This window comes from Mauremys reevesii, linkage group 3 (genome assembly GCF_016161935.1).
Source record: "Mauremys reevesii isolate NIE-2019 linkage group 3, ASM1616193v1, whole genome shotgun sequence".
NCBI lineage: Eukaryota > Metazoa > Chordata > Testudines > Geoemydidae > Mauremys > Mauremys reevesii.
Genome location: NC_052625.1, coordinates 19,198,997 through 19,213,311, shown reverse-complemented (window position 1 = coordinate 19,213,311; position 14,315 = coordinate 19,198,997). Strand labels below are relative to the sequence as shown.

General features: G+C 45.1%; 1 protein-coding gene across 3 annotated transcripts in view; it reads right to left on the bottom strand.

The window, feature by feature from the left end:
• The window catches only part of BFSP1 (beaded filament structural protein 1), a 74,430-nt gene that overhangs the window by 41,631 nt on the left and 18,484 nt on the right, over nt 1-14,315 (bottom strand). The window contains exon 1 of one of the 3 annotated variants that reach the window (XM_039531400.1): nt 4,751-5,121. The exons of the other annotated variants lie outside the window; for them this stretch is intronic. Within the exon in view, the coding sequence (XP_039387334.1) occupies nt 4,751-5,121 (371 nt within the window). Of the gene's footprint in view, nt 1-4,750; nt 5,122-14,315 lie in introns of those variants that run through there. 3 annotated transcript variants of the gene reach the window in all.

Sequence of the window (14,315 nt, the reverse complement as noted above, 5' to 3'; positions counted from 1 at the left end):
CCTAGTGCATTTAAAATGTAACTGCAGAAGGACGTGTGATCTAGCTCAGTGGTTTTTCAACCTGAGGCCGCAGACCTCTGAAGGTCCGTAGACTTTGTCTAAGGGGTCTGCGAAAGGTTGTGGTTACCATAGAACAGTGTTTTTTAACCTGTGGTCCATAGAACATGTGGTCCACAGACTATGTCTAAGATTTCCAAAGGGGTCTTCACTTCTATTCAAAATTTTTTAGGGGTCCAGAAATCAAAAAAGGTTGAAAACCACTGCAAGTCAATAGGATAAATTGTGTGTGTGTGTGTGTGTGTGTGTGTGTGTGTGTGTGTGTGTGTGTGTGTGTGTGTGTTTGAGTGCCAGGATGCTAAAATCTTTGTATTTGTAAGAGGCGAGGGAGTGGTGGGGAGGTGGTATATTTGAAAACAGGTAATCAAATGTGCCAGTTGTAGCAATTATTTTTTCTTTTTGGTCACAGAAAGAAGTAAGTATTCTATACTGCAAAAAAGTGACATAAAACATGTTTAAGTTGTGGGTACCATTAGTGGGTGTGGTAGAAAAACATCAGTGATTGGACAGTCCAGCCAGTAGAAACCAAACATAGAGCAGCTAAGACAGGACACAATTCAGCAAAGTGAGACTCCATTGGCGTGAAAAGCTATACAAGAGTAAAAAACAAACCACAACCAGACAGACCCCTTAAATATCTGTCAGAGGTAGGTACAATTCACTCAGGCTAGCTCCATGCTCCCATTTGTCAGCAGTGTCCATTCCAGGGGGCTACATGAGCATGATGCCATCTCTATCATTTCCCTCCTTTCTCCCAGGGTTAAGGACCGATTTTCTTTATTGCTTTTTTATTAGAGATTTTTCGTGATTCCTGCCAGTTTAGGAAATATCTTCCTCATACACCTTCATACTTTGCACATTGAAGCAGAGTACCTCTCTGTCATATTCACTCAATGTGCAGCAAAAGTGAAAAAAGCTAACATAATGTTAGGAACCATTAGGAAAGGGATAGATAGTAAGACAGGAAATATGATGGTTCTACTATATAAATTCATGGTACGACAGCACCTTGAATACTACATGCAGCTTTGGTCACTCCATCTTTAAAAATATATATATTAGAATTGGAAAAGGCTCAGAGAAGGGTAACAAAAATGTTTAGGGGCATGGAACAGCTTCCTTATAAGGAGAGATTAAAAAGACTGAGACTGTTCATCTTATAAAAGAGACAACCAATAGGGATATGATAGAGGCCTTTACAATTCTGAATGGTATGGAGAAAGTGAATACGCAAGTGTTATTTACCCCTTCACATAGCACAATGAAATTAATAGGCAGAAGGTTTAAAACTAACATAAGGAAGTACTTCTCAATACAACATACAACTTCTTCACACAGTGCACAGTCAACCTGTGGGATTCATTCCCAGGGGATGTTGTGAAGGCCAACAGTATAATTGGATTAAAAAAAATAGATAAATTCATGGAGGATAAGTCAATCCATGGCTATTAGCCAAGATGGTCAGGGAAACAACTCCATGCTCCGGGGTGTCCCTAAACCTCTGCCTGCCAGAAGCTGGGACTGGATGGCAGGGGATAGATCACTTGATCATTGCCCTGTACTGTTCCTTCCCTCTGAAGCTCCTGGCACTGACCACTGCTGGAAGACGGGATACTGGGCTAGATGGACCATTGGTCTGACCCAGTGTGACCATTCTTTTGTTGTCACTCTCTGTCACAATCGTTGCACAGTCACTCCTCTCTGGGTTTGGACTGCTTTGTGCCTCCCTATTTTGATCTCTAGTTTATGGTCACATTCTGTATTCAAGGAGAGTCTGTTTCCATTTTGTACATTTCACTGTAGTGAGCTAGTCTGATGGCCTGATAGTTCTGTAGCAATCTTGCTTGCTGCTTTTTTTTTATTGGTTCTTCCCAATAACCTGTATACTGGTATTCTAGATATCGGATTAATGTCTGGAGTATTTTGTGCCTTTGGGCAGATTTATTTGCTCTGAGGATCAGGAAGTTAAAGATGTTGATCTTGAGGAGTGATTTAGAGTGTAAATGGAATACAGCACTTTTTCCTGTAATGCAACCAAGTCTGAGTCGGTATGAGTTTCTGAAAGGATTCTTCTTGTTCCTGTATTGTTAAGGGGGGACCAGGAGGGATGATAGTTTCTAATGACGTCTTCAGGTGCAACTGTTTTTCTCTAGTGATGCTGTTTTGTTCTTGTGTCAACTATCCAGGTTGAATTCCTTTATATAAATCCCAGAAGTACTATGCCTTGATTTTTGCAAATCTATATTGTTGGGATATCTGTTTGCTTATTTGTCTTAAATTCTTTCCCAGTTTTCCAGAAGGAATTAGTGCCTATCATGTCCTTAATCTGCTATTTTTTTCTTTCCTGGGCTCTGGTATTTTCTGCTGGAGCATTGGATTGTAGTTCTCTAGCGGGTCATGGTGAGCACTCACAACATGCAGGTAGAAGCTAAATCCAGAGGATCCAAGGCAGAAGGACAAAAGCAATCGGTGTAGTTACTCAAGGATCTCTACCCCAGAAAGAGAGACGCAAAAAGGAGGGTGCACTGCCGCATTCCTTACAATGGGCAGCATGTACTTATGTGAGTATTTCTAGTGATCTCAACAAGACTACTCCTGAGAGTAAGTGCTATTCAATGTGAATAGGAACCAAGCAGAACCAAGCCCAGACAGTCCAAGACCCCCATAGACCGTACTAAGGGAGAAGAACTATATGAATCTGAAGATACAATTAACATATATGTTTAAATATTATAAAATACAAGCTACTGTATGTATAATAAAGCAAACATACTTTTCATAGTAATTCTTTCATATCACTAATAGCTAAGAATAGATTCAATCTACCTCCCGATGTATTCAAAAACTAGGAGACAGGGTAGGAAGAAGCATTAGGCACTTGGGGGGGGAAGGAATAAAAAAGGAGACATTTAACATTATTTAAGTTTCAAAAAGTTCTTGATTTACTTCATTTTTTTTTAGTAATAATAACAATGGTACCTGGCTCGTCTTTAGTGCCTTTCATCAGGAGATCTCAAAGCACTTTACAGAGGGGTCAATAACATTATCCCTATTTTTGACTTAACCCTAAACATTTGAAAGTACAAGGATTTGCTTTTCTCTTTCTTCTCCTGTATATGAGATCAAAATCAGTCTCATCAATTGTCCTGTAGAGTAACTGTAATCTTAGCTATGAGAGGCCACCATCTCTCCTTAATAAGCACATCTGCAGAGCTGGGTCTAGGACTCTGCTTCTACAGCTCCTAACTGACCGGATCTTAGTGCCTGAGTTAAGAGATGTTCTTGCCTAACCATCCCATACAGAAGAAGCCTTATGTCCATTCAAGGTGCTATCTGCCTTTGAGGACAACCATCTCACACAGATGTAATGCCTTAATAGGTAAAATTTACTGCTATGCAGAAGATCAAAGGACTAGGCACCATATACCCCCCTTTTGAGGGTTTACATAGTAAATATAGCCTTAGTATAGGAGTAAATTTGCATTATTGGCTGCATGACTGGGCCATGGCCAAAATCATTAATAATTATTATTCTTCACAATCTAAGTCTTCGCACAGAGCTCATGAATGAGTTTTCAAATAGATTTAAACCATCTAAGAATAACCAGCAAACTGGCTTTGTGCTAGAGAGACATGAAAATACATCAGACAAAAGTCACCTTTGTCCCTCAGCCTCCCAACTGGGTTGTGCCTTTTTTACTGTGCTTCTTGCAGGCATAAGCATGATGCTCGTAAAGCTAACAGGGTGCTTACCTATGCATTCCCTGCAAAGACCATGCTACTGCTAATAGGCAGGAGGAGTAACTGGTGCCCACAGAGCAGTACTCTCATGAAATGCAGCCTAGGGGTTCCCCAGTGCTCCTAGTCACGTTCATCACTTTTCTTCTTCTTTTTGGAGGGGCATATTCTGTGCCCCCCTAGGAGCTCACTCTCCCCACTCCTCACTCTGGAAGGAGCTCAGTGCCCCCACCACCCTGGCAAAAGCTCACTCTTCCCTCCCCACATTCCCCGGCCTGAGCTCGCTCTTTCCTCCCCCATCCTGCCCCGGTCCTGACAGAAGCTCATGCTTCCTTGCCCCAGCCCCAGCTGGAACTCACGCAACCCTCCCCTCCCTCACCCCACTCCCGGGAGGAGTTTGCTTTTCCCTGCACCTCGGCAGGAGCTTGCTCTTCCCTGCCTCCGTGTTCCCGGGGCCAGAGAAGTTCTGTGCCCTGACGAGTACTGGGAAGGCCCATGCCCCAGCTTGCCCCCTCCCCCTTGAGCATGCCCCTGCTCTTGGGCACACTGAGGTCAATATAGCAGCCATGCACCAACATCCAGGACAGATCCTGGCCCCATGGGCTATGTCTTATGGCTTTTGGACTCATTAGGCAATTAGAGGATGCTGCTGTCAGCCAGCCCTTCTCCTAGTATGGGATAGCAAGCAAATAACACAATTTGAAAGGAGGGGCTGTGGAGGTTTGAAACAAGAAATGGGACTCGCCCCCCTTCCCTGAAGAAATGCATCTAACTAGAGAGCTTTCTAGAGCCAGACCAAGGCGAAATTGTTGTTTGAGAGCAAAAGGCTTCTACAGATGAAAGATGGTATGTTCCCCCTAACAGTGATAAACACCCCTAGAAAGTGGTAACATGTAAGGGTAATAGACACCCAGAGTGAGGAGCTGGGCAGCACCCTTGACTCTGGCTGGCTTACTTGTTACGGTATTCATCGAGCATGCGCTGTGAATCCTTGTCCTCACGCTCCAGTTTGGCCCGGTCGGCAGACAGCTCACGGATGCGCAGGCGGTTCAGCTCAATCTGCTCAGCAAAGGCCTCCTCCAAGCCAGCCAGCACATCCACGCGCTGGAAGGTCTCCAGCTGTTTACGGAAGATAGTGTTGCGCTGCTCCAGCATCCGGGCCCGGTTGATGTAGTTGGCAAACCTCTCGTTGAGCTCCTGCAGGTTCTCCAGGCCCTGGGCTTGGGCCAGGCTGCTGAAGTCTGAGGTGCCCCGGAGCTCATCATAGGCATCAGATCGCTCATACTTCTCCTTGCGCACCTCTCGCAGGTAGCTACTTCTATACATGGCTTGGGGGAGGCTATGCAGGCCCAAGATCCCCTCTTCTGCGTGTCGCTGTCTCTCCAGTTTGGATCAGAAATGTGTTTGGGGGATTTAGGGGGGAGAAATAGAAACTAGGCCCCCCATCCTCAAATGCCAATGACTTCTCTCCACGGCAGTGTGTGGCACTAAATGCCAGCCACCAGCAGCAAATTAAATAAAATCAAATAGCCCCGCCTCATTCCTCTCTGCCTTTCCAGAGGCTGTCAGCGGTTTGAGGGACTGTTTTCTTTCTTTCCATGAGCTGCAATTGTGTGTGGCCAGTATGAAAGAGAGAGAGTGGCGTCCAGCTTTTGTCAGTGGATTAGAACACTATAAAGCGACCACAAAACAAAGACTTTGCAGTTTTAGAGGCTTGAGTTCAAAGCATTTGGTGGCTGGGTTTTTTGGGCTTGGGGTTGTTTGTACGAGGACAGTGTACGGAATCCTTTTGCTGAATCAGGGGTTTTGCATGAGGGGATGAGCAAGAGTCATGTTTACCTTTTGCCTGGTCTAATGTTTTTTGTGATTGTTCCAGAACAAAAGGGGAGCTGCGTACAGAAGGACAGTGCAAATGAGCCCTGCCCTGTGTTCATGGAGACATTGACTCCAATGCTTTTCTCTCTTTCCAGTGGCAAAATAGGACTTGTCCTATGCTCTGTGCTCCAGAACCACACCCAGCATCACAGTGCGGGATTCAGAGACTATGATGGTGTCTCAGCAGGCCTCTGTCAATAATCCTTTTATCAGAGGCTGCTTTTCAAACATGGGCACATCTATGTTAGAGGCCCAGATTGTACACCTGAGAACCCTCATCAACACTGAGGTACCCTAAGAGCCGCTTCAGGCAACTAAGTGCAAATCTAGCTGCCCACATGTGGAAGTAACTGAGAGGGATAAGTCTGGAAATTGGGTTCTAAATCATATAAAGAAACAAAATTAGGTTTTGCAATTATAAGTCTCAGCTCCTGATCATTTCCCTGGTGTTTACATGCACAGCACTCCACACTTGGGCTGCACAGGAACAATCCCTTGGGGCTGCCCTCACTTCCTCACTCTAATGTACCCTATCTGGGCCCCGGATTGTCAAGAGTTCAGCTCCCTTTTAGGCACCTAAATAAGAGCCAGATTTTCAAACCTGCTCAGCACCCACCACACAGCCACTGTTCTCCTGGAAGTCTGGCCAAATACTGTGATGCAAGTTTAGAAGCTGGGCTCTTGAAAATCTGGCCCCAATTTTGAGTGCTGAGCTCTTTTGAAAATTTGGTCCTTGGTTTGTATGCTTATTGGGAGAAGGATGCTATTTATTTGACACAGCATGTAAAGCACCATTCATACTTTTGGCACCATATTAACAATGATACAATGCCTGATTTTTAGACACGTTGAACAAAAAAAAACCAACTGTGGGTCTGATTTTCAAAGATAATTCAAAGAGACCACTGATTTCCATACAGCTCTGGCCGCAAGGGTTGGCTATTAATCTACATTCTCTCTAAGCAGCTATACCAATTTATACCAGCTGAGATCTAGTCCATTCAGTACCACAGTATTTCACTGTGCCATAGTACTAGAATTCCCTCTGCTTCAAATGGGGAACATCACAAATACTATAGGAAATTAAACTACAACATTAAATGCTGGACTGTTTTTAATGGCACTCCTGGTAGCTCCCTAACAACGACATCAACCACCTTTGGGCTCTGTATGGGTTCTCTTTTCAGACAAGGCTCTAAATCTCTGAAAGGTCATTGTTGTCTGTGTGTTCATTAATGAAATGTATGGAAAATTATTACCGGGAAGTGTGTGAAACCCGTGTCTCTCTTTGGAGACGGTGTGCTGCGCATATATATCCTTTTGATCTATGACCTGCAATATCAAAAAGGAAAATTATTTAAAACAAGCCACTTGTATCTTTCCTTCAGCATCCCAAATTATTTCTCGCTAGTCCTCCTGAGAACAGCAGAGTAGCAAGTTATTCAGACCAGTGCTTTGTATTTAAATGTACTGTATGAGTTTATCAGCATGGCCCCCAAAATGGGTATTTTCCATTTCCCCCCTCTTTTGGCTTTTAACAAGTGCTGTACATCATTAGAGGAAATCCCTATTAAACTGGTTTGTTTGCTAATGTGTTTTTCAGCTGGATGGATAACTGAGCTCCGTGACCATTCCAATGAAATGTGGCATTAGCATTCTCTTGACAGCACCATCAATCTGCTTGCAGTCCTTCGTACTCAGTTAAGCCAACATGAGCCACGTTTCTCTTTCATCTCTTTCCACTTTCTTCTAAGAACAAGCATCAGCTTGGTCAAAGTCTGTCAAGCTGACAATCGAGTTTCACTGTTCCAATGAAGCTGTGGTCAGGTTCCAAGCTCTGAGAATGAAAAGCTCTAGGTACCAGCGTGAAGTGTTATGGGCTCCTGTCCTAAAGTCCTTGCTCAGGGCTCTGTTGTGCCTTGAAGGCACTGTCCTGGTCTGAACCCTCACTTGAAACTGGCCGGTTTCAAAGTGAGGACCAGCATGTCTTCCCCCCACCCCAAAATCCTAGGGTAGGTCTCCCCTTCGGCTGCCACCACCCAGTCAATTCCGTGGGCCGGGACACCCCTGTTCCCCCCTTGGGAACACAGATCAATTCACAGAGGAGGAACCTTCCCCCTCCCTCTCCCCTAGCCACTCTGGGGAGATTTCTGATTCAACTGCCTGAATCAAACCCAGGAGGACTGTCTCTTCCCTCCTCCCCTTCCCCTGAATTTCCACAGAAGAAGGAATTAACCAAGTCCAAAGAAAAGAAAAGAATTTATTAAGAGAACAAAAAGAAAATACAGAATCTCTATGAGCCCAAGCTGGACACTCATAGGGAATAACCTTATCAATCTCTGGAGAGAATCCCCCCCTCCCCCTTTCTTTCTCAGTGAAAGCAAGGTAACAGCAAACAGGAATAAAAAATTCCTTTAGCAAACATCCAATTGCAAATATAGAAAACAAATCATAAGACTAATTCGCCTTTCTAATTAATACTCACTATTAATTAGTAGAAACTTCTCCAGGAGAACTTGGAGACATGACTGTCTCTCTTAGATTCAAAAAGAGTTCTCACCAAGAACACAGACAAAGGCTTCCCTCCACAGAGATTTGAAATTATCTCATCTCTGATTGGTCCTTTGGTCAGGTGGTTACCAGGTACTGCATGTTAACCCTTTACAGGTAAAACAGACTTTAACCCTTAACTATCTGTTTATGACACGCCCCCCAAATCGCCAACAGTGGGAACTACTGGTGGTGATTTCCTTCTAGAACTTTAAAATAAACAGATTTACAAAACACATGCACTATTACATATACTACTAAGTATGTAAACAACAAGGTATGTGACATTGAACAACACTTTGTATGCATTTGACCGGACATACTTGGCAACGTCCTTGCCCATTCCCTCCCAGTGGAAGGAATGTTTTTAACCTGTTTTTGCTTTGTTGACCCCAGAATGCCCACTGGGATGTCAGGGCCCAAGCTTAAGAGCTTGTCCCAGTACTTAGTTGGAACTACCAACTGTCTTTGAGGATGCCAGCCTTCCTGGTGTCCACCAGAAAGAATGTCCTTATATAAAAGTCCTTGTTTTACAACAAACTGGGATTGATTAGAAGAGCTGAGAGGCGGTGGGTTGCTGCGTGCCGCCGCCCAAGCTGTCTTAAGGCTGTCATCGGCTTCCTGCTCAGTCTGGAACTGTTCCCTTGAGGCGGGAGACACCAGTTCCTCTGGGAGCGATGTAGGTGATGAGGTTGTTTCCATTGACTGTGGACCGCTCTCCGCTGGTGCACAAGGTGATATTTCAGGCTCTGGCTGAGCCTCTTGGGTAGAGTTGTCTGCTGCTTCTGCCAGTTTAGGCCCGTTGGTGCCCCCTGGCGGTGGAGTTGCAAGCGCTGGCGTCAGTGCTGGCGCTGGTTCTGCCGCTGGTTGCTTTTCCAGTTCCGGTCCTGGGACTGGATGTACTATGGCTGCTGTAGTTGTTGGCATGAGATCCGGTTCCACCACCTCTGTCTGGGTCTCTGGTAACACAGACAGGGTCCTGGTGGATGGCTCAGGAACAGGGATGGGAGTGCCTGCTTGTTCGGCCTGGCTGCGGGTGACCACTCCCCCCCTCTTGGCCAGCTGCACATGGTTGGCCAAGTCTTCCCCCAGTAGCATGGGGATGGAATAATTGTTATAGACAGCAAAAGTCCACTTTCCTGACCAGTCCTTGTACTGGTCTTCAGGGATGCTGTACCCATGGCAGGTCCTTTTAAAATTTTTTCAAGAAGGCCTCAGTGTTCTCACCTGCCATGTAGGTGGGAAATTTCTTGGGATGGGGAACAGTGCCTTCTGGTGTTGGCCACACCCCTCTGCAGTCAGTGAATTGTATGTGTGGCTTGCTGGTGTTGCTTTTTGGTGCTGGTCACACCCCTCTGCAGTCAGGGAATTGGGTTGCTTGCTTCCCAATTCCTACCCTGTCTACTCGCGATTGAATAGAAAGAAACAAAAGCTTTTGATTTGCAAATGGTGTTTGCTTGTTGCTGGCTTACAAGAAACTAGAAATCTGGTTTGGTAACTTGCCTTTAGCAATTTTTAAGTACCTCACAGTAGGGGTCCTTCTAACAAAGCCTGTTAGAAAAACCTTACAAGAAAAAAGGGAAAAAAAAAGAAAAGAAGAAGAAAAAAAGTCTTTTCCTAACAAAGTCTGTTAGAAAACCTTACTTCGCCCAGCTAAACCCAGCTGAAAATCTGTTTCCAAAAAAAAAAAATAAAATAAAAATCTCCCCCTCCTGGCTTCCAAGAAGGTGGAAAAACCTGTTTTGCCACTGTCTTTTGCAAATTGCTAAGTACCCTCTCCGTATGGGGTCTCCTATAACAAAGCCTGGTTAGAAAAACTAATTCCCTCCAGCCAAACTGCTGAAACTGCTTCTAACCCTGAAAACTGCCCTTTCCTCAAGCTGCCTGTCCAAGCAACCCAAAAGAAAAACTGCTTCCAACAAAGCCTGCTGGAAACTCAATTCCCTCCAGCCAACCTGGCTGAAGATTTCTTCTAACAATACCAGTTAGAACCTGAATACTTGTAAACTCCCTCTTCCTCTCTCAGGTTGCTTTCCTGCTCTAGAAGAAGAGAATAGCCCCCTTCAGCGTAGCCCAGCTGAAAAAAACTCCTTGTAACAATGGGTTCGAAACTCCGCTGCCACCATGTCCTGGTCTGAACCCTCACTTGAAACTGGCCTGTTTCAAAGTGAGGACCAGCATGTCTTCCCCCCACCCCAAAATCCTAGGGTAGGTCTCCCCTTCGGCTGCCACCACCCGGTCAATTCCGTGGGCCGGGACACCCCTGTTCCCCCCTTGGGAACACAGATCAATTCACAGAGGAGGAACCTTCCCCCTCCCTCTCCCCTAGCCACTCTGGGGGAGATTTCTGATTCAACTGCCTGAATCAAACCCAGGAGGACTGTCTCTTCCCTCCTCCCCTTCCCCTGAATTTCCACAGAAGAAGGAATTAACCAAGTCCAAAGAAAAGAAAAGAATTTATTAAGAGAACAAAAAGAAAATACAGAATCTCTATGAGCCCAAGCTGGACACTCATAGGGAATAACCTTATCAATCTCTGGAGAGAATTCCCCCCTCCCCCTTTCTTTCTCAGTGAAAGCAAGGTAACAGCAAACAGGAATAGAGAATTCCTTTAGCAAACACCCAATTGCAAATATAGAAAACAAATCATAAGACTAATTCGCCTTTCTAATTAATACTCACTATTAATTAGTAGAAACTTCTCCAGGAGAACTTGGAGACATGACTGTCTCTCTTAGATTCAAAAAGAGTTCTCACCAAGAACACAGACAAAGGCTTCCCTCCACAGAGATTTGAAATTATCTCATCTCTGATTGGTCCTTTGGTCAGGTGGTTACCAGGTACTGCATGTTAACCCTTTACGGTAAAACAGACTTTAACCCTTAACTATCTGTTTATGACAGGCACAATTCCATGTTTAGGATGCGCCAGCCCAGGTGCAATTCCTCTTTGAGCTGTCTGGATCCCAGAGAGATTGTCCACTGCTACACCCCTCATTCATTAAACACAGTCTCCTATCAAAACGGCCAGCTTTGATGGCCATTGCTAGGGGATGGGGCAGGAATAGGTCCCTGGCCCTACCTCTCTCCCTGTCTCTTTAGAGGGTTTTATGTACAAGAGGACATAGAGGAAACGGTATGTGCATGCTGGGGAGTGCCAGGGCTACAGATACCCCCTGTTGCTGAACAGCACCGCAAAAGGGTGGAGCTCTTTGCACTCTTCCTGTTTCCCCACGCACCACCATCATTCACCACAGGGCAGCAGCTCAAAGACCCCAGTTATCACTCTGTCCTCATTGAGGCAAAATCTCTATTGACATCAACTGCAACTTGCCACGTCAGGACTGAATAACAATTGAATCAGGACTTGAAGAGATGGGCTCTTTATTTTTATTTTCCAAACTGAACATTTCCTTTAATACATAAAGATGCATGTGTGCATGTATATTTTTTGTATGGGGCCCGATTCAGTGCCCTACAGCTGTATATCCCTAAATCCTGGATCCAAACTTCATAGTAGACTACTCTAATAAAGTTCATCATGCCAATAAAGTCTCGCTGAATGGAAACTGAGAGCATAACAAAGACTCCATGAGCATTTTTTTTTTCACATAGGGACCTGATCTTGCAAGCTATTATTTAGATGACTAAGTCTTGCTCATGCAAGGTGTCCCGTCAATTTCATAAGATTCATATTTTCATCAGCACTATTTATCACCTGGGGCTTGTGGCAAAGCCACTGCCGAGCTCATACTACTTCACTTCATGAACACTTTTCATTGTGCATTAGATTGCTTTGAACTTTACTCACTCGCCGCTGAGGTAGTCTAAATTGCAACACACTATCACAAAAACAGCAGGACAAACTGTAGGCAGACTTACAGCAGATGCATTCCCAGTGGAGTCCAGTAAATGTAATCAGCAGACAATTGGCCCAGCAATAAGTGTTATTGCTCTTAAATGACTCAACTGGGCCTGTGAGGGGCTGCCTTTTATTTAGGGCTGAGCAGAATAGCACTGGTGCCAGAGGAGCTCAGAGAGGGATTGTGCAGTGTTTCTGGACCTTGTACAGTATGTGCTATGGGAGAAGAGCATAAGTTCTTTGAATATTTTCATCCTCCCAGGCACAACAAAAGGGCCAAGGACAATGTGGCCCAAAGGCAACAGGGACTACAGAGCCACCCCTTGGGTAGGGCATATCGGAGTGACCACTCTGGGCCCCACACTTTGGGGGGCCCCGCGGGCCAGTGAGATTGGCCGGCACGGTCAGTCCCGGAAGACGAATCTGTCATTTCTGCAGGGCCCGACATCTTGCTGGCAGTTAGCAGAGACAGCTCCCAGCTTGGCCGCCCGCGTTTCGGTGCAGCGAGTCCCCGGCCCTGACTGGAGCCCCGAGCTGCCGTGGTGCTATGGCCAACAACAGCCCCGCGGTAGCAGTGGGCGGCCCACCACCAGGCCGGATCCGTCTCGCCAGCCCAGCCGCTGATGCAGAGTGGGGCCCCCAAGCTGGCGAGGGCTGATTTGTCCCGGGCCCCACACCCCCCAAGGACAGCCCTGAGTGACTATACAAGTGCATTAGTTAGTGCTGATACATAACTAGTCTCAAAAAATGTCTTCTAGCCAACATCCCAGGGCTATAGCACTACAGCAAGAGTATGCTGTAACAATGTCCTAGGTTAAGAACTAGAGGTCTCCCATTTACACTAGTTTTACACACAATGGAGTGACTCCTGACTTACGCATAATGAAAGGGGAAGCCAGCCCATTCACTTATAAACTGCACAACTACCGCATGCCTTCAGCACGGTGTACATGAGACAGAGAGAGACTAACTGCATTCTCCTTAAATCACACAGTATATTTATGTGCCCTGTAAATAAACCAGGTGCATCAGATCATATTCCTGATGCCTGGGGGGCACTGTTTACCCCAGGGTCTGGTGATCAAGGCACTGGCCTGAGACTTATGAAGAGTTCTACAATCAATTCCACACTCTGCTGCAGACTTCGGTGTGACCTTGGGCAAGTCACCTAATCCATCCATGCCTCAGCTCCCCACCTATAAAATTGAGATAATACTTCCTGTCTCCCACCCTTTGTCTTGGGGCAGGGACTTCTCTTATTATGTGTTTTTACAGTGCCTAGTACAATGAGGCCCCAATCTTGGTGGCACTGGTGTAGTACAAAAAAAATCATACACTGTGCACATTGCCAGATATCCAACAGGAGCTACAGAGGATACATTAGCAGTCTATGGCCAAACCCCAGCAATGGAAATTTTAGGGGCAATGGAATGACTTTGCTTCAGGCTCGCTTAGAAAATTGAAACTGAGTTTTATTTTGTATACAGATCAATGAACCATGACGCATAAGGGATGGACTAGTTTTTCTAATGCTCTATAGTTCCTTGCAAGCAAGAAGATTCTATAGTGATTTTGCTATCACCTGGCTATGTAGTGAAGCAAATTTTGTAATGTTCTCAAGGAGGCATTTTAGAGATAGGAACCTATTATAAAGGTAAATTTAAGGGAGCAGAGAATTAACACTAGGCTCAGCCAGAACATACTTTATCTGAGACAAAATTAAATGAGTATCAGCGGGGTAGCCGTGTTAGTCTGGATCTGTAAAAGCAGCAAAGAGTCTTGTGGCACCTTATAGACTAACAGACGTTTTGGAGCATGAGCTTTCGTGGGTGAATACCCACTTCGTCAGACATGCATCCGACGAAGTGGGTATTCATCCACGAAAGCTCATGCTCCAAAACGTCTGTTAGTCTATAAGGTGCCACAAGACTCTTTGCTGCTTTTACAAAATTAAATGAGTTTAAATTGTTTCACATAACAGAAGGGGGACAAAATTAAGTCTCCGATACTTTGGGAGAGCTCATCAGCTGGTGTAAATCAAAGCTCCATTGAAATTAATGTAGCTGCAGCAATTAGCACCAGCTGAGAAGCTACCCTCTTATCCCTGGAGGCAAACTACACATTTTATAAAAGGACTCTGTTGCTAACAAGAATGATAAAACCACACGATTGAAAAAAATATATAAATGTAATTGGTGATGATAATTGCAAACAAACCCAACCCAGCACTGCAC